General features: G+C 35.8%; 1 protein-coding gene across 5 annotated transcripts in view; it reads left to right on the forward strand.

The window, feature by feature from the left end:
* The first annotated feature begins 371 nt into the window (after window positions 1-371).
* LOC131032188 (uncharacterized) overlaps window positions 372-18,847 on the forward strand; it is a 129,753-nt gene continuing 111,277 nt past the window's right edge. For 2 of the 5 annotated variants that reach the window (XM_057963128.2, XM_057963129.2), the window contains exons 1-6: window positions 372-926; window positions 1,018-1,077; window positions 2,467-2,576; window positions 4,982-5,101; window positions 5,803-5,895; window positions 6,016-6,058. In XM_057963128.2, coding sequence (XP_057819111.2) covers window positions 746-926; window positions 1,018-1,077; window positions 2,467-2,576; window positions 4,982-5,101; window positions 5,803-5,895; window positions 6,016-6,058 — 607 coding nt within the window. In that variant the 5' untranslated portion in view covers window positions 372-745. The remainder of the gene's footprint in view (window positions 927-1,017; window positions 1,078-2,466; window positions 2,577-4,981; window positions 5,102-5,802; window positions 5,896-6,015; window positions 6,059-18,847) is intronic. The other 3 variants (XM_057963126.2, XM_057963130.2, XM_057963127.2) reach the window with 2 other exon arrangements.

Genomic DNA, 18,847 nt, shown 5'->3' on the forward strand with positions numbered 1-18,847 from the left:
GTCAAATTTTATTTTTATTATTTTTAACTATAAAATATTTACATATAGAACAAATATTTCTTGAAATTTTGTAAAAAAAATTAGATTATGTTAGTGGATCCCAATTAAAAACATTTTAACTAATCAAATTGTCAAAAAAATAATTTTTAACATATAAATTTTTAAAGTAAATTATTTTTAAAAAATAAACAAATACTTACCTTGAATTGGTTGAAATAAATTTTTTATAACTAATTATATCAATTAAAACTAACAATAATCACTAGATAAAACCGAATACTTTTAACCATGCTCAAAAACTTTCATTCGTTCCCTCATTTATAGTGTGCCAGGCCCATCGTGCTTTTAAAACATTTAAGTGTGTAACGGTAAACAACGTTGAAAGACAGAGAGACAAAGAAAATGTTTGTTGGGGTGAAGGAATGAAGTGAAGGCGACATCCTACATGAAATTATCCGTGATTTTTTTCATCGACAGAACATCGAATGTAGTTTCTCTGAAGCTCCTCGGATGACATAGCGTTTGAGGTGCGTTTTACATGGCTGCATAGCCGCTTTTCCTGAATGCCCAATGAAGGCTGTCGTCAGAGGAAAGCATTAGAAATTTACAAATAAGGCAGCCATTAATCGACAGAAATTACATCAAATGCAGTGTCTCCGAAGCTCCTCGGACATGCCCACCGGAGGCTGTCGTTGGTAGTAATTAGAAGAAAGCAATATAAATTTACAGATAAGGCAGCCAGGCTATGGCAAAATCCAGCTTGTGTTTAAGCTCCTTTACTGTCAATTCCCTCCAATGTTTTCCTTTTAAAGGATATGGAACACACACAAAATATTATCTAAGACTAGGATTAAAAGGCCATGTAAGACAACGCAGACGGTCTACCCTCGCTGGTATCGTTGCCATTTCCTCTGTTGCCTCTTCTGGTAAGTATACGAAAAAGATTCAACATGAATTAGAACTAATTGAATGTTTTATAATTGATAGATGAATGTATATGGGTTTTGATCTTCACAGTAATTGACGCACGAATTGCTGCTGCCAAGTGTACAGGAAGGTTGGACCTTAGTGAATGTGGTGAGTATATCAAAACTTTGGCCCTTGAATTAATGGTGATTATGATAGATGCGGTCGGGGAAAATATCTGAAGAGTTGAACGAATTCTCGGTTTGGGTATTGGTCATTTATAGAAAAGGCATCATCAAAGTGCATTCATATCCGAGATTTATGAGTAACTTCAAAATGAAGCGAATGGAGTAGATTCTTAGGTTCGTTGTATATTTGGTTCTTCTCTCTCTCTCTCTCTCTCTCTCTCTCTCTCTCTCTCAATCAAGTAGTAACAGGGAGAATTGGGAAGCCTCTGGGGTTCTAAAAATTTAACGGGCACTCCCCTGTCTGGCCGTAGGTTAGCTCTATTATGCGTGTTATTGCCAAGGTCCAAACACACAGCCATTATTCACGTCTATCAATGATGTAATTATTTGGTCTATATTCCTGGGTTTTCTTTGGCTCATCATAGGTGAGGTTAAAGATTGCAGGCCTTGGGGTAAGTAACATGGGTAATCCTTGAATTTACTCCATAATTATTACACTGCAATGTCATTCTTTAAGATGCATATATCTGTATCTCTAATAAATATACATTCTAATCGTTAACACAAAAACCTTACCATATATTCCATGAAGTTATAGGTCACCTTACTGCTTGGAGAGGGATTTTGAACTTGAGTATCCCACACTGCAACTCTAGGGATTTCGTGCATGTTATTTTGATTGAAGCATTTTCTTGATGTTAAATTTCTACATGTTTTTTAGAGTCATTCCCTCAGCATTTCCTAATTAGACCTTATAAAATATGCTGAAACTGTAGACCATGAATAGTAACAGTCAGCTATGCAACTGTATCATATTTAGAAGCGAGCAATCTCAGCTGTCTTTATGAAAACAATATTCATATAATGCACTCTTTGAACAAAACAGATTATTGGTGTAGTTTGGATTGTTTATTAAGGAGAATCATAGAAACACCAATGGGTTGGCAGCATATGGAGGCAGGAGAGTACCAAAGTTGTTCCTCTAATAAAGTCAACTTTCTTAAAAATGTTTTCATGTAGACTCTTTTTATATCTTTAGAGTTATTTGGACAGTTATAAATTCTCTAGCCTATTCAAATTGTTATTTAATGATGTTTTGCTTTTATCAATGGAGATCTGTACCGATGCTTGCTTAAATGATCAATACTGTGTCATAGGAACCCCAAAAGCTGGTCCTTGTAACTTTAATTTCCTTGACAAGTGAGCTCAGATATATTATGCCACAAATAATGCTGATAATAGATTGGTAGATGGTAGCATTTGGGATACTGACATCTTACCCGATTTTAATAAATCCAATGCTTTTTTAGTTGGAGCAATTATTTGGCTATATATAGCTATGATCTTGAGCTTATGCACTGAAATATTGCAGGATTAAGCGAAGTTCCCAAAGAAGTATTCTATATTTTAGATCTAGAGGACCTTTCACTCTCGGGAAATAACATCAGTATCATCCCCAATGAGATTGGAAACCTTAAAAGGGTATGCTCCTTCCTTCAGCTTTTTAATTTGGAGACTAGAGCTATATGCTTTAATTGGTTTTTATGCAGTACCATAGACATTTGGTTTTGTATGTTACATACTGGGTCTATACAGGAAAAAATCAAGGTACTAATGATCTTCCTAGTAAGACATGATATTTCAATGGTCCATGAAAGTGTATCATAATGCTTTGGGCAGATTGCATGATTCTTGTATCAGTGTTTGGATCACACTTCATGCCTGTCATCAGAAAGAAAATAAAAGATGATGACTTGCAGAGCCTTGTTAATGGAAGGGGAGGAGGAATATGAAAACTGAGTTGAACGTGGGAGTCCTCTCTCTTTGGCTTAGTCGTTTGTTGGTTGAGTGCCTAAAGGCTCTTGATCTCAACGCCCTTGCATCCCTTCTCTCCCTCCATAAAGCTGCTAAGAAGAATCATGGTAGTGATTTTGATGAGCACATGTAATGTTCCCAGTTGGACAACCTTAGGAAATAGACAGATTTCCTAATACGTGAAAGTTGAAATATAAAATGCCAAACTAGATGCTAAGTCCCAATGAATAAATTCCAAACAGCAGTATAGTTAGCGGTAATCAATTGGAAAACCCTTATTCATAAAAAATATTCAACTATGAGACAGCAGATCTAACATTCACTGTGCTGTCATGAATTTTGGAAACTCTCAACTGCCAAAATATTCAAGTTTGACAGCAGATCACTGGCAGATATAAATATGAACAACAGATGTAAAGACTAGAAGCATTTATAAATTCTCCTATCTGGTTTATGGCAGCTGAGAAATGCCCCTTTTGAAAATATTCATAAACTGTTTGCCTTTGTATTTTTTAATTTAATGCAATAATGCAATAATGAACAACATCAAAGTCAATCCAACATTTTTGACCAAAATTTATGCAACATGACTAGAGACTATTGCCTAGATCCAGTGCACAGCTGATTGCTTTTCAAAATATTCATAAACCCTACTATGCATTTGTATTTTCTGATTTAATGCAATAGTGGAATAATGAACAACATCAGGGTTTACTCTAGCTAACGTGCGATAGGAGTCCTAAATATGACCTCAATACATACAACGTGAAATTTTTTAGTATCTATTATTAATAACGACCAACATCACAACCAAACCAATTTAACCAAAATTTATGCAGCATGACTAGAGACTATCAGCTGATTCCTTTTCAAAATATTCATAAACACTACGCCTTTGTATTTTGTGATTTAATGTAATAGTGGACTAATGAACAACATCAGGATTTACTTTAGCTAACTTGCAATAGGAGTCCTAAATATGACCTCAATACATATGACATGAAATATTTCAGTATCTACTATGAATCCATGCTGTTTTACTATTTGGAAATTTGAATACAATCATGAGAGCATCCATACAACAGGGTTTACTTTAGCCAATTTGCAATAGAAGTTCTAAATATGGCCTCAAAATATACATAAAATCCATATTAACAGAGTATATGGAACTGATCCATGCTGTTGTAGTATTCAGGTACATTTTTGATAGCCAAATATGGATACCGTAGGAGTAATAGAGAGTATCTAGTAACTTAGGCTCAGAGTTCAACCATCAGCACTTCATCAGAGTTTCTGTATTACTATTTGGAAATTTGAAAACAATCACGAGAGCATCCATACAACAGGGTTTACTTTAGCCAACTTGCAATAGGAGTCCTAAAATATGGCCTCGATATGTACATCAAGGCCTTATCAACAGTATATCTGGAACTGATCCATGCTGTTGTAGTATTCAGGAACATTTTTGATACCCAAATATGGATACTGTAGGAGTAATAGAGAGTATCTAGTAAATTAGGCTCAGAGTTCAACCATGAGCACTTCATCAAAGTTTGTTTAGAGCTTGTGTGTTTTGACAATCTTTTAAGTTTTATTAGTATTTCCGGTATATTTAAAAATATAAGTTTAGTAATCTTCAATCCTCACTTCATTAACTGGCCATATTGTTCTTCTCTTAGGATTTATATATATGTTGATTGTTTTGGAAGAGATACATAATTTTTTGTTGTTTGTTGTTTTAGAATTCAACATAAGCAATGATAGATTTAATTATTCACAGTTGTGTAGACTTGGTTTAGCTGGAAATAGGCTGGAGGAACTCCCCGCATCTATAGGAGAGCTGAAGCAGCTTAGAGGCCTTTGTTTTGACAATCTCTTAAGTTTTATTAGTATCTCCGGTATATTTAAAAATATAAGTTTAGTAATCTTCAACCCTCACTTCACTAACTGGCCATATTGTTCTTCTCTTAGTATTTATATATATGTTGATTGTTTTGGAAGACATACATAATTTTTTGTTGTTTGTTGTTTTAGAATTCAACATAAGCAATGATAGATTTAATTATTCACAGTTGTGTAGACTTGGTTTAGCTGGAAATAGGCTGGAGGAACTCCCCGCATCTATAGGAGAGCTGAAGCAGCTTAGAGGCCTTTGGGTGCATGGAAATATTCTGAAGTATCTTCCTGAGGAGGTGAGTTCTGATTTCTAAATGTTTTGATGATTGTTAGCAATACATTAGATATGGACCATTGTTATTATCTTATCGTGGTTTATTAAATTGTGATCATGATGTGATTAATTTGTAAGAGTTGGGCACAATACTTATCACCCAGTAATGGAAACGATTACTCATTGTATTTGGATTAAATATTTTAAAGTATCTTGAGGAGATGAGTTCTGGTTTCTAAAGGTTTTGATGATTGTTAGCAATACATTAGATATGGAGCATTGTTATGATCTTATTATGGTTTATTACATTGTGATCATGATGTGATTAACTTGTAAGTTGGGTGCAATACTTATTACCCAGTAATGGAAACGATTTACTCAATTGTATTTTTATTACATCAAACTTTTTGAGTTTGTTTGGTGTTTTGAATTTGTAAGACTCAATGTTCGAAGGCGATTATGAGCAAACTTTGTGACATTAATTAATTTGTATTTAAGGATATTTTGTTCTCTTGGAGAGTTTATTGTTTTTAATGAATAAGTGACTTATTGAATTGTTGTCTCTTTTTCATCTTACTCTTCAATTTTCGACGAGAGAATCAATTCTAATTTCATATATGTAATTGTTGCTTTGCTTATCAATTACTTATACTGTTTGAAAACCAACATGAGGAACTATATTCGAAGTCTCTCCTTGTTGACAAATTCTATTTTATGTATCAGATTGGTGATCTTCCTCAATTACGCATTCTAGCTCTCGCAGGGAACAAGCTTAAGAGCCTTCCAAATGCAGTAATGGAACTTTCTAATCTGCAGGTAGAATTACTGTTTTACATTTTAAAGTTTTGACAACAAATGAACTGGAAGTTCAGACTCTGATCAATATAATATTTGTTCTGTCTGTTCATTTATTAATAAATGGTGAACCGTTTGCAGGTTCTTTCAGTTTGTGGAAATTGCTTGGAGAAAATTCCTCTAGGTACTATGCATTATGCTCTTATTTCTAGTGATAACAGTTCTATTTACTGTTTTTCCTTCCTGATATGTGAACAGCGAACAAGTGCTGCATATGAAACAACTAGAGTTGACTGAGAAAATGCTTTAAATTTCAAAGTAACTTATCTTTGCCTTGTCTGGTTTTGTTATTACTGGAGTACAAGAGAATGGTTGAATATGTTTAGAACTTCAAATTCTAGAGGGGTAATAATGAAATATTATACACTTAATCTAGCTTTATTAAGGGAATTTGGAATGTATTGAAATCAATCCATAAATCCATTCTTTTAGGTAATTTTGAAACTCTGCCTGCAAAAAAGAATTTACGATTGAAATTGATATCTGCAGATATATTCTAATCATAGGTCCAAATTTTACTATGCTTGTGGGAGAACTGCACTTTGAACAAAGCCGGAGGGATGAAAATGATGACATTATGAGATCTTCCTTTTGAGATCAGCTACAATCATAATTATCAATCTTTATAAATTTTTCACAAAATTACAAACTCATGGTTTTCTTTTCCATAGAAGTTACCAACAGACTTCCCTTCACAAAACGGGGGATCAACTGCTTCTTCAATTTGTGCTCTGGAAGGTCAAATAGCAAGAGCTGCTACTGCTGCTAAAGACTCGGTCAAATCAGTTACCATGAATTAATAGAAGCCCAATCGAAGAAGGCAGTCAATATAAGCATTAGAGTTTGATTGACTTCTGTAGGAATTTAAATTGTGTAGCTCAACCTCTACAAAGAACTTATAGTTGCTAAAGGATTTGACAAACCAATTTACACAAATCAATGTTTGACTATGAGCATTTATTGTTTACTTAAAAGTTAAATGTTTTTAGTGATTACATTGTTCATCATTAGTATAGTGATGCTATACTGTAGGACAAATGGGAAATTTCGGTTGAGGGATAAGACTTCACCTTATGGGTAAGGAGGAGCTCAATATGTGGGACCATGCAATGTCCTGTTTCAGATTTAGAATATTTATAAACTCTACAACTGTTTTATATTTTAAATTTCTATGCAATATTAAGAATTTCAGACAACCATAAACATATTGAATAGTAGCAATTATATATTAAATTATTAATATTAACATAGAAACCCTTAGTTACATCCTATTCTGGCAGCAAACTATATCTTATTAAATACTAGTGCAACAACAAATTAAAGGAATACCTGTACAATATCAAATGATGATCAGGGATCAAACTCACACATTGCATTGTAGCTATCAACTATATGGTGTTAATGCATGATAGCTTCGGTAAGATAAATGATTGAATGAGAGATAAATGAAGTCTCTCATTCAATCATTTATCATATCGATAATTATGATGAAAACCTTCAAGCAATTAATTCTTCATTTGATAGCCATTTTACATTTGCATATAATTAACCTATTCGGTTCGATCAAATGCTTAACATCGATTATCATACTATATCATTGTTTATGTTCATCGATTACTAAATCATGCTAATGCATTCCGATTTGTATTGATTAACATAATTGATAATAAACAAATGATTAATAGAACACTGATTGATATCGGGTTATATGTGCACTGATTAATATCGGGTGGCATGATAAAGTTACACTGATAGTTATCGGTTGTTAAGCATACGCCGATAGTTATCGGCTGTTAAGGTTAAGCATACGCCGATAGTTATCGGCTGTTAAGGTTATGCATACACCGATAGTCATCGGTTGTTAAAGTATAAACATATACCGATTGGCATTGGTAATTAATATGCATCGTTTGTTATTAACAAAGAGGCACGATCAAGCAATGTCTTGATCGGTCATGACCGATCAAGGCATTGCTTGATCGTACCCCGCTTGTTATATATATATATCGAATGGCATTCGTGAGAAAGGACATAGAAAACAACAAATGCTCCTCTCACCTGCCACACAAAAGAAGATAGTCAGATTCATATGTTAATTCAGTAATATATAAAACAAGATAATATTAAATAGAATATAACTTGCATATTGAATGTAAATTGAACATCATTTACATGGTATCAGAGCTATAGTTAAATCGAACCTAAGGCTGTTCAATTTTACGTAAAATTCAAATCAAGTATATATTCAAAATCACAATCCTATCAATGGCTAGCGCTACCAGATTTGAAGACAGGCTTGCAGGAGGTGATGACTTCTCCGCATGGAAATTCAGAATTCAAATGATTCTAAAAGAAAATAAAGTTGAATAATTTGTAAAAACTGAAATTGAAGAACTCGAGACTGAACCTGACAAAGCAATCTGGAGAGAAGGAAATGATAAGGCTATCAAAATCATAGTTGATGGGGTGAGGAACAACATTATGCCCATTATAAGGAAACATGAAACAACCTTCAATATGTTCAAAGCACTTGAAGATGCTTTTGAGATATCTAATGCCAGTAGAACCTTGGCTCTAAAAAGAGAAATAAATCACATAGCCATGACAAAAGGAGAATCAGTCAATGCCTACTTCATGCGAATATCAGCCCTAAGGGATGAACTGGCAACCCTTGGATATGAGATCCAAAGCAAAGAATTAACCCTCATTGCTCTAGATGGGTTGCCAGCATATGGAAAACATTCGTCCAAGGCATCAATGCAAGGGATAACTTTCCAAAGTTCGATAGGCTGAAGGCTGACTGTCTCCAAGAGGAATCAAGACAAAATAAGAAAGGGATCAAACAAAAGAATATAGATGAAGATCTCCAAGTTCTTAATACGAACTCAAATAAGAAAGGCAAGCAGAAGCAATTCAGGAAGAGAAAAGGTCGTCACGACAAGAACTCCTTCAAGAAGGACCTCTCTCAGATTCAGTGTTACAGATGTGACAAATTTGGGTACTATGTTGCCAAATGTCCAAAAAGAGCTAAACAAGCCACATTTGCCAAAACAGGAAAATCTAAAAGGGAAGAGGACTCCGAGAAGTATGTACTCTATTCAACACTAACAAATCAAGCATCAAACAAATTGAACTCTTGGGTGATCGATAGTGGCTCATCCAGGCACATCACAGGATTCAGAGAAGTACTAGACTCCATGAAAGAGGAGAATGATGAGGAAGTAACTATCGGAGATGATTCTACACACCCTGTCAAAGGAGTTGGAACCTGCACCATCAAACTAAGTCAGGTGTATCATTACAACTTAGAGGAGTGCTATATGTTCCAGGCATCAAGAGAAATCTAGTCTGAATATCAACACTGGAGGACAATGGATACAGAGTAACCTTCATGGACAACAAAGTACTGGCTTGGCCAAAGAACTCATCCATCAAGAAAGCTAAAACAATTGGTCAAAGACAAGGCTATTTGTATGAGCTATGTACAGAGCCCAACTTAGCCTTAATTCATGAGACCACAGATGCCAATGAAATCTGGCATAGAAGACTAGGCCACCTAAATTTTAGAGCTTTATCATCAATGAGGGACCTTGTCACAGGTCTACCCAAGTTAAAGCAATATCATTCAGGGGCATGCACAGGATGTGCCCTAGGTAAGAATACTAAGGGTGCTTTTCAGAATAGTACTAGGAAAACAAGTAAAATTTTAGAGTTAGTTCATTCTGATGTATGTGGACCTATGTCCGTACCTTCATTGGGGGGATTTCTGTATTATGTAATATTTGTTGATGACTACTCTAGGAAAACCTGGATCTACTTTCTGAAATGTAAAGAATCAAAAGAGATCCTTAATAGGTTTAAAGAATTCAAATCACTAACAGAGAACTACCCAGGAAATAAAATTAAAACCCTAAGAACTGACAATGGGGGGGAATACACATCAGAATTATTTAAAGAGTTTTGTAAAAATTCAGGGATTAAGAGGGAGTTAACAATACCTTATAACCCCAACAAAATGGGATAGCTGAAAGGAAAAATAGGACAATCGTTGAAGCTGCCAAAGCTATGATTCTTGATCAGAATCTAAATATCAATCTTTGGGCAGAAGCAACTAGCACTGCTGTATATATTCAAAACAGATGTCCCCACTTTCATCTTGAAGATAAAACCCCTGAGGAAGTCTTTACTAAATCAAAACCTGATATTAGCCACCTTAGGATATTTGGATGCCCTGTCTATATTCATGTACCTAAGGAGAAAAGATTAAAACTAGAGCCTTCTGGAAAAAGGGGAATCTTTGTAGGATATAGTGAAACCTCCAAAGCTTACAGGATCTGTATACCTGGCCAAAAGAATATTGAACTAAGCAGGGATGTGATCTTTGAAGAAGACTTAGCCTTCAAAAGAGCCCAAAGCTCTCTAGACCCTGAAGTCTATATCCCCACCCCTAACATAGATAGAGATCCTACTTCTGAGCTTCAGAGGGAGAATCCTGAGGAAACTATAAGTGAAACCCAAAGTCCACCTAGAGAAAACCTCAAGAAAAGACCACTATGGGCCACCAAAACTCTAGCAGAAGCTCAGAAGTTTGTTGCTCCTTCAGGGACCTTCAGGGAAAGCAAAAGGCCTAACAAATTCACTAGCTATGTTGCCCTTATGAATAATCTCTCTAAAGTCGAACCAAAGAATGTATCAGAGGCTCTCGAACATCAAGTTACTAAGGATGCCATGTCTGAAGAGTGTCAGTCCATTATGAAAAATGATGTTTGGGAGATTGTTCCTAGGCCAACTAAGAAATCTGTTGTTTCATCTAAATGGCTTTTTAAGATTAAACATGCTGCAGACGGTAGTATTGAAAAACACAAGGCTAGATTTGTAGCTAGAGGTTTCTCTCAAAGGGAAGGGATAGATTATGAAGAAACTTTTGCACTAGTTGCCAGATATACATCATTAAGAGCTGTATTAGCCATTGCAACAACTAAGGGGTGGAAGGTACACCAGATGGATGTTAAGACAACATTTTTAAATGGTGAGATCTCAAAAGAAGTCTACCTAGAGCAACCTGAAGGGTTTGAAGTCTATGATGCAGAGTCTCATGTGTGCAGACTCAAGAGAGTTCTCTATGGGCTTAAACAGGCTCTCAGGGCCTGGTATGAAAGAATTGACACCTATCTCTTAGGACTAGGTTTCTCTAAGAATGATGCAGATCCTAATCTCTACTACAAAAGAAATAAAGGTGATATGCTAATATTGATTTTATATGTTGATGACTTATTAATCACATGAAATGATCATCTTATAGATCAATGCAAGAAAGATCTATCCAAAGAATTTGACATGAAGGACTTGGGACTCCTTCATTACTTCCTAGGATTGGAAGTATGGCAGAATTCTGACAACATTATACTAAACCAAGGAAAGTATACCTTGGATATATTGAAGAAATTCGGAATGCTGAACTGTAGGCCCATGACCTCTCCTATGGAAACCAATTTACATAAACTTAAAGAAGCAGCAGCAGAGTCACAACCCACTGACTCTACTCATTAGAGACAGATAACTGGGTTCCTGATGTACCTGGTGAATACAAGGCCAGATATCTGTTATGCAGTTAATGCCTTAAGTCAGTTCATTTGTGAACCTAAGGAGATACACCTGGTTGCAGTAAAGCACATCATGAGATACCTACAAGGTACTCTAAACCTTGGTCTCAAATATGAGAAAGTTGACATAAACCTCCATGGATTTATAGATTCAGATTGGGCTGGAAGTGTAACTGACAGAAAAAGCACTTTAGGGTGTTGCTTCAGTCTAGGTTCAGCCATGATATCTTGGATCAGCAGGAAGCAGTCTTCAGTAGCTCAAAGCTCCACCGAGGCAAAATACATTGCAGCTTCTATGGCTGCCCAAGAGGCAGTATGGCTTAGGAAGTTGCTTGTGGGGTTGTTTGGAGAGCCTATGAAACCCACTGTTATACATTGTGACAATCAGAGCTGCATAAAACTTTCAGTAAATCCAGTGTTCCATGACAGATCCAAGCATATTGAGATTCCATACCACTATGTGTGAGATATGGTAGACATGAATGTGATCCAATTAGAATATGTTTGTACAGAAGATCAAACTGCAGATATTCTGACCAAACCTCTTTCCAGAGTGAAGGTTGATCACTTCAGAAAAGGTTTGGGTATGATAGAAAGGTAATTTGCTTTGTAATCTGTATTTGCATATCAATAAGATGTTTAATGTGTAAACTTCTTTGTCATGATAGGACATTTTGGATTTTTATCCCCTGCGTTCTTATCTAAGAGGTGACGATCTCTCAAGATAATGAACACTTGTATGGAGACATTATAAGGTGACGATCTTATAATGTCCAAACCAGTTATCATTTTGGATCTTTGGTGTGTCATGGATGTGCCATGATTGTGTTGTGATAAAACATTTGTATAAAGTGTTAGTGCACATATCACAACTTGGATAAGATGAGAAGTTAATCCTTCTCATATGATTATCCTTAAGTATTATGTGTTTAGGCAATACTGATATCACATGCTTAAGTGATATCCTGTCATCACAAGATTGACGTGATGGACATCTGTATCACGTGTTTTGGTGATACTTCATATCATGTGATTAGGTGGTATGATTTTCTAGAATGTCAAATTGAGTAAAGAATGCTAACTATCATTTGAATTGTGATGCTTGAATATATTGTTTACATTTATCTTACCTAGCTAAGAGGGAGTGTTAATGCATGATAGCTTCGGTAAGATAAATGATTGAATGAGAGATAAATGAAGTCTCTCATTCAATCATTTATCATATCGATAATTATGATGAAAATCTTCAAGCAATTAATTCTTCATTTGATAGCCATTCTACATTTGCATATAATTAACCTATTCGGTTCGATCAAGTGCTTAACATCGATTATCATACTATATCATTGTTTATGTTCATCGATTACTAAATCATGCTAATGCATTCCGATTTGTATCGATTAACATAATTGATAATAAACAAATGATTAATAGAACACTGATTGATATCGGGTTATATGTGCACCGATTAATATCGGGTGGGATGATAAAGTTACACCGATAGTTATCGGTTGTTAAGCATACGCCGATAGTTATCGGCTGTTAAGGTTATGCATACACCGATAGTCATCGGTTGTTAAAGTATATACTATAAACACATACCGGTTGGCATTGGTAATTAATATGCATCGTTTGTTATTAACAAAGAGGCACGATCAAGTAATGTCTTGATCGGTCATGCATACACCGATAGTCATCGGTTGTTAAAGTATATACTATAAACACATACCGGTTGGCATTGGTAATTAATATGCATCGTTTGTTATTAACAAAGAGGCACGATCAAGTAATGTCTTGATCGGTCATGAGCGATCAAGGCATTGCTTGATCGTACCCCGCTTGTTATATATATATATATATCGAATGGCATTCGTGAGAAAGGACATGGAAAACAACAAATGCTCCTCTCACCTGCCACACAAAAGAAGATAGTCAGATTCATATGTTAATTCAGTAATATATAAAACAAGATAATATTAAATAGAATATAACTTGCATATTGAATGTAAATTGAACATCATTTACATATGGCAGTGTATGGCAGCAATAGACTTAGTGAGTGGGCATGACTGCTGGAAAATAGCTGCAGCAAAAACAAAATGGGACAACAGCAGCAATAAGGACTCCTAGATGACTGTACAATGGTCACAAGAGATGATTGGCTGCTGAAACCAGTACCTAACAAAGCAAACCTCTTTATGAAGCACTGAGTTGCTAGTTTAATGCCATAGAAGATATCGCAACTGCAGTACTGGTGTGAATGTGGGCTTTTCTTCCCCACATTCCAAGTGTCCAAGTGAGTAATAGCACAAAATATGTTTGGAAAGAATCAAATTTGCCACTAATGGATACTTCGCAGCATTATAATTCACTGAGAACCTAGGCATCCTAAATTATGCTCAAATTTTTACCAATATGAACATAGATAAATCACTTGCACAACAACCAATAGAATTTAAAACTGGAATCTGCAATCTCCAGCACACAGAAAATCTCCAAAACCCTTTTTTGAACCAATTGAAATTGAAAACAAATTAAATCTTTCAGCAAACCTGTCATGTCCCCTCTTTAGTATGTGTTGATGTGTATTTTGTACACTATCAAACACAGAATAAAATACCTAAGGGTACCTTATCCTCTCTTGAATAAAGCCTCTGATTGCTGAAGATATCGCGAAAAAGGATCAATCAGGATGACTCCAAGGTTCTTGTATGTAGGGTCTCTACGTGTGGATAAGCTCTCTGTGGTATAATGTGATTTGCTGGAATCACAAGGGGACTTACATTTGATGATTGAACGTCTGATCTGCTTTGAATATTGCTGGAACACAGGCTCTTACTAGCTTTGACTTGAAAAAAGGAAAAAAGATGAGGGCGAGGAAAAGATCTAATCCTAACACTAAGAATGTAAGAGCAATGAATGATCTTTGATGAAATTCTAACTAAGTCTTGTTTTGACATCACAGGAACATCTCCACAAGGTTAGTGCGATCTTCGAAGGAAAACTTTATGATGTTCAAATCATCACTGCAGGTATAGACACCATCAGGTTGATGCATATCGATGAAGAAGCGACAATTGAAGTTAAGCTTAAGCTGAATGATTCCAGTTGACTACACAAGGCAAGTCTGCAATCAACAAACTGCTAGTAGTATGGATATACGAATTTCACCATTAATCAAGCACATTTCTTCCACTCATCTAATAACATGAAATCAAATATGAGAAGTATAAAGACCATGCAAATTGTCGAATCGACCCATAAATTTCACCATTTCTTTAATGAAGTTACAAGTCTTTTACAACAACATCTTGGCAACAATCTTTGCCTTCTCTCTCTACTCTACTCCAATTGCTATTCTATCAACTAGCTAATCACCTTCTAACTACTCTCTATCTATCTTCTAACTGTTTCCAACTATATCTCTTATCTATTGCCTTTACAAAATGAAATGCCAGGGCTTATATAGTGCCCTCAATACAATTAGATGGCTTAGATCAATTCGAGATCAATGGCCAAGATTCAACAATGAAAACCCTAATTAGGGTTTGTTACAACCATTACATAACATTTAATGCTTGACCAATGATAAAATTGTATTGCTTGGACACATGTCCTCTCTAGAAAATTCCACCAATGGATAGCTGGGGTAGGTGCATCGGAGTTTGTGCCACCTTCCATGAGTTAGGTACATTGAATCTGGAAATGCTGAGGTGGACCACACTGACTGGAGAAGTGATGACTAGGATGTCACCTCGTCTGACACTTGTAACTTGGGTAAATATTCAACTTGATGTTGTTGAGAAGCTAGCTTTAATTAATTCATCTGGAACTATTTGCTTCTTCAACGAACCCTTGTTCTGACTTCTTGTGTCCTTGATTTGCAGGATGATGATGTACCTCGCCTTGGAATGCTGGATTGGAAGAGGTCGCTCTTATCTTGATGACGTTAGTCCAAAGAATGCCGTCCTTGTCGATGCTAGGCTGGAGGAGGTCGCCCTTGTCCTTGCTTGATCGTCCTTGATCTGGCTTGATTTTCCTTGAGGAGAGTCTTCCGACTTGTAGATTTTTCGAGCTTGGGAGTCACCATCTTGATACCTACACAACATTTCAAAATTAGTAATATATCTTGAAATCTAAAAATTAAACTTTAAAAGAAAGATTCAAGATTTTAATTAGGAAACCTCATGATAAATCTTGAGTTATCATTTCCTAATTTAGGACTTTCAAAGCAAAATTTAAATCTTCAAAAATGGTGCCAAGGTGATTACGCCATACCTCCTCTTGGGAATTAATTCTAAAAAATGATGTAAAAATAGATGAATTTTGCTAGGCAAAATGTAGATCAAGACTCCCTTTAGCAAAATGCGCCTCCTTTAGCTTGGAAAAGAACTTCACCTTCCACTAGCTTCTTCAAGATCTGGAAATTCGCCTTCAAATGTCTTCAAAAATCTGGAAATTATCCTCCAATCTAGCAAGAAAATCTCCTCTCCAATAGCCTTCAAGATGAATTTTGCCCTCCTCAAATTGCTCTTCAAGTTCGCATGAGAGATAATGCAAGAATGATTTGAATTGTGAAAAAACACCTCCAATATATAGAGCGCTCACCTTCCACTTACCCATGAGGCCGACCTTGCAAGTAAAGGCAAAAAAATAAATAAAATTAAAAAAAAGAAGAGGTCGACTTAATTAAGCAATAAAAAATGATACCTCAAGCGCTCTTCTTTTTAAATTTTAATTTAATAATAATTAATTTCGAAATGCCTCCATTAATAAAAAAAAACGATTTTCCAAGGCTCAAAATTAATTATTAAATGCTATGCGCTTTTCATTAAATGCCAATTTAATTAAATTTTTTTAAAATATTTCGAAGTTTTGGGCGAACTTGGCATCTAGTGCAATTTGCTAAAATAAGGCAAAAAAATAATGAATTTTGATAACTTCGCTCTGGTCCCTTGGAGAGGGACAGGAGTGTTTTGCCTTGGTCCCTTGGAGAGGGACAGGAGTGATTTTGCAAATCCAAGCTTATCTGTCCCTTGTTAGCCTTCCAAATTATATTCAATGGATAAATCATGTTTTCCTTGGTCTCTTCAAATCATAAAATTGTCTTGATCCTGCAAGAACAGTGCAAATTTGAAATTCAAGCTCTGGTCCTTCAGTGAGGGACAGGAGCGAATTTTGTCTTCTAGGCCAAAATGCTTCACTTTTCACCATGAAATGTCTTGGCTAAGGAAGATATCATTTTGTTACACGCCATGAATAAGAGTTCAAGTCTAAGAAAGGTCTAAAAATGTGTATATAAAGAAAATCGCTCTAGTCCCTTGGAGAGGGACAGGAGCGAATTTGACCTTTGTAGACAAAAACTCCATCATTTCATGGTCTTTGATCAAGTCTGGATGCTCCATCATGCTCATTTCGTCCTTCACCATGCTTTTGATGTCTCAATTTAACCAAACAAGGCTAGGAATGGCTCAAATAAGTATTTTCGCCCTGGACCCTTGGTGAGGGACAGGAGCGCTTTGCCTTGGTCCCTTGGAGAGGGACAGGAGTGAAATTCGCTCTGGATCCTTAGTGAAGGACAGGAGCGAAATTTGACTTTTTGAACTCTCTATCAGGATAATTTTTATGGAATATAACATTTAAGTATAAGTGACATTTAATAATGTCACTTATACTTTAAGTTATATTCCATATATACTTTCAGGATGTTTGAGAGTGGTTTTAGACCTCCAGGAGTTATATTGCAAAATCTAGTTTTTTGAGGTTTTTCAGTTTCCAGACTCAGTCAAATTTCAAGATCAGGGCTTTCAGACTTAGCCAAATTTCAAGATCAGGGCTTTCAGACTTAGCCAAATTTCAAGATCAGGACATCACTCAAGCCGGACTTGCTATCCTATTGATCTCCCCGACAACACTCAAAATGCAAAGGCTAACTAACAAAACCCTAAAAGACCTAGAAAACAAACCCTAAAAAGCAAAAAGCAAGGGTCCCCATTTGCAATGGGGCGATGTGTGAAAACGTCACAACAGTATGACATGACACTTTACGTGGATTTGCCTATTCCAGACTCTCGTAGGCAGATGGTTGTGATGAGAGAGTCATTTTGGCGTTTATTTGGTGATTGGATGGCTCATTATGCTTTTGGAGACATTATATTTATTATTACTTTTTATTTGGGGCCAAAATGTTATTGAGGTGCACTTTTTATCTAAAAAGTGCAATGAGGCTTCTAGAAGATTCTATCATGGATACTTCTAGAAAGTCATGGATACTTGTAGAAAGACTAAGAGGCTTCTAGAAGATTCTATTATGGATACTTCTAGAAAGTTATGGATACTTCTAGAAAGACTAAGAGGCTTCTAGAAGATTCTATTATGTGTATAAATAGACCCCATGGGTCTCTCATTTGGCATCGAAGTCTATTTTCTCTAGTGCATCTACTTGAGCATTTGTGGAGCTTGAAGGTCCTGCAAATATCATTGATCTTTGGGAACGATAACTCCCTTAGGTTAGCATAACTGAGGAAGTGAAATATCTTCTAAAGGGTTGCGTTATTGGAGATGGTAGTCAGCCATTTCATGTTGGATTTCAATTGAAGGTTGATTTGAGGGCTTGTATTTGGTGAAGAAGGGTTTTTGAATTCATCCCAGCTCAAAATTTGGTACTGCAGCCGCACAGTACGACCCAGGTATGGCCTGCAGCAGGGACAGTACGGTAGTGACAGCAGGGCATTCTTGGGACAGTCCAGTCCTCCTTAATCAGCATTTCATAATCGGAGTTCAAGGAGCGATTTCCAGGTTTCATTGCATGGTTTTTGTTGTCAATTTTTATGATAGAAGTGCACAGTTGTAACAGTCATATATGTATTCAGAAAACAGTCCATTGTAATCAGACATTGCTATCTTGTAGTTGGATTGATATAGTAAAGAAGGTGCATTGCAAGGTCATTGTTCATGTGTGATAGTTTATACATTCTCTTGCCATAAATTCAGTGCTCATGTGTAAGAGTTTGTAACAGTCATACATTTTTAGAAAATTAGTCTACTGAACAATGCAATCAGAATTTGGGAAATTCATGATATATTAGCATTGAAGTCCTTGCATGAATATTTAGAGTTTCATTATTGTTTATTGTGTTATATTTCAATATTGGTATTGTTATCTCAATTGTACTTGATGCTCAAAACAACTATCATATTGAAACACTACATCACAAACAAAACAATTCAGTGCATGCCAAGTGTTTGACAAATTGTCTCAGTTCAGATTTGGGGTTCATTATTGGCCTTTATAGTAAGGGTCATTACAG

The sequence above is a fragment of the Cryptomeria japonica genome, chromosome 4 (assembly GCF_030272615.1).
Source record: "Cryptomeria japonica chromosome 4, Sugi_1.0, whole genome shotgun sequence".
Classification (NCBI taxonomy): Eukaryota; Viridiplantae; Streptophyta; class Pinopsida; order Cupressales; family Cupressaceae; genus Cryptomeria; species Cryptomeria japonica.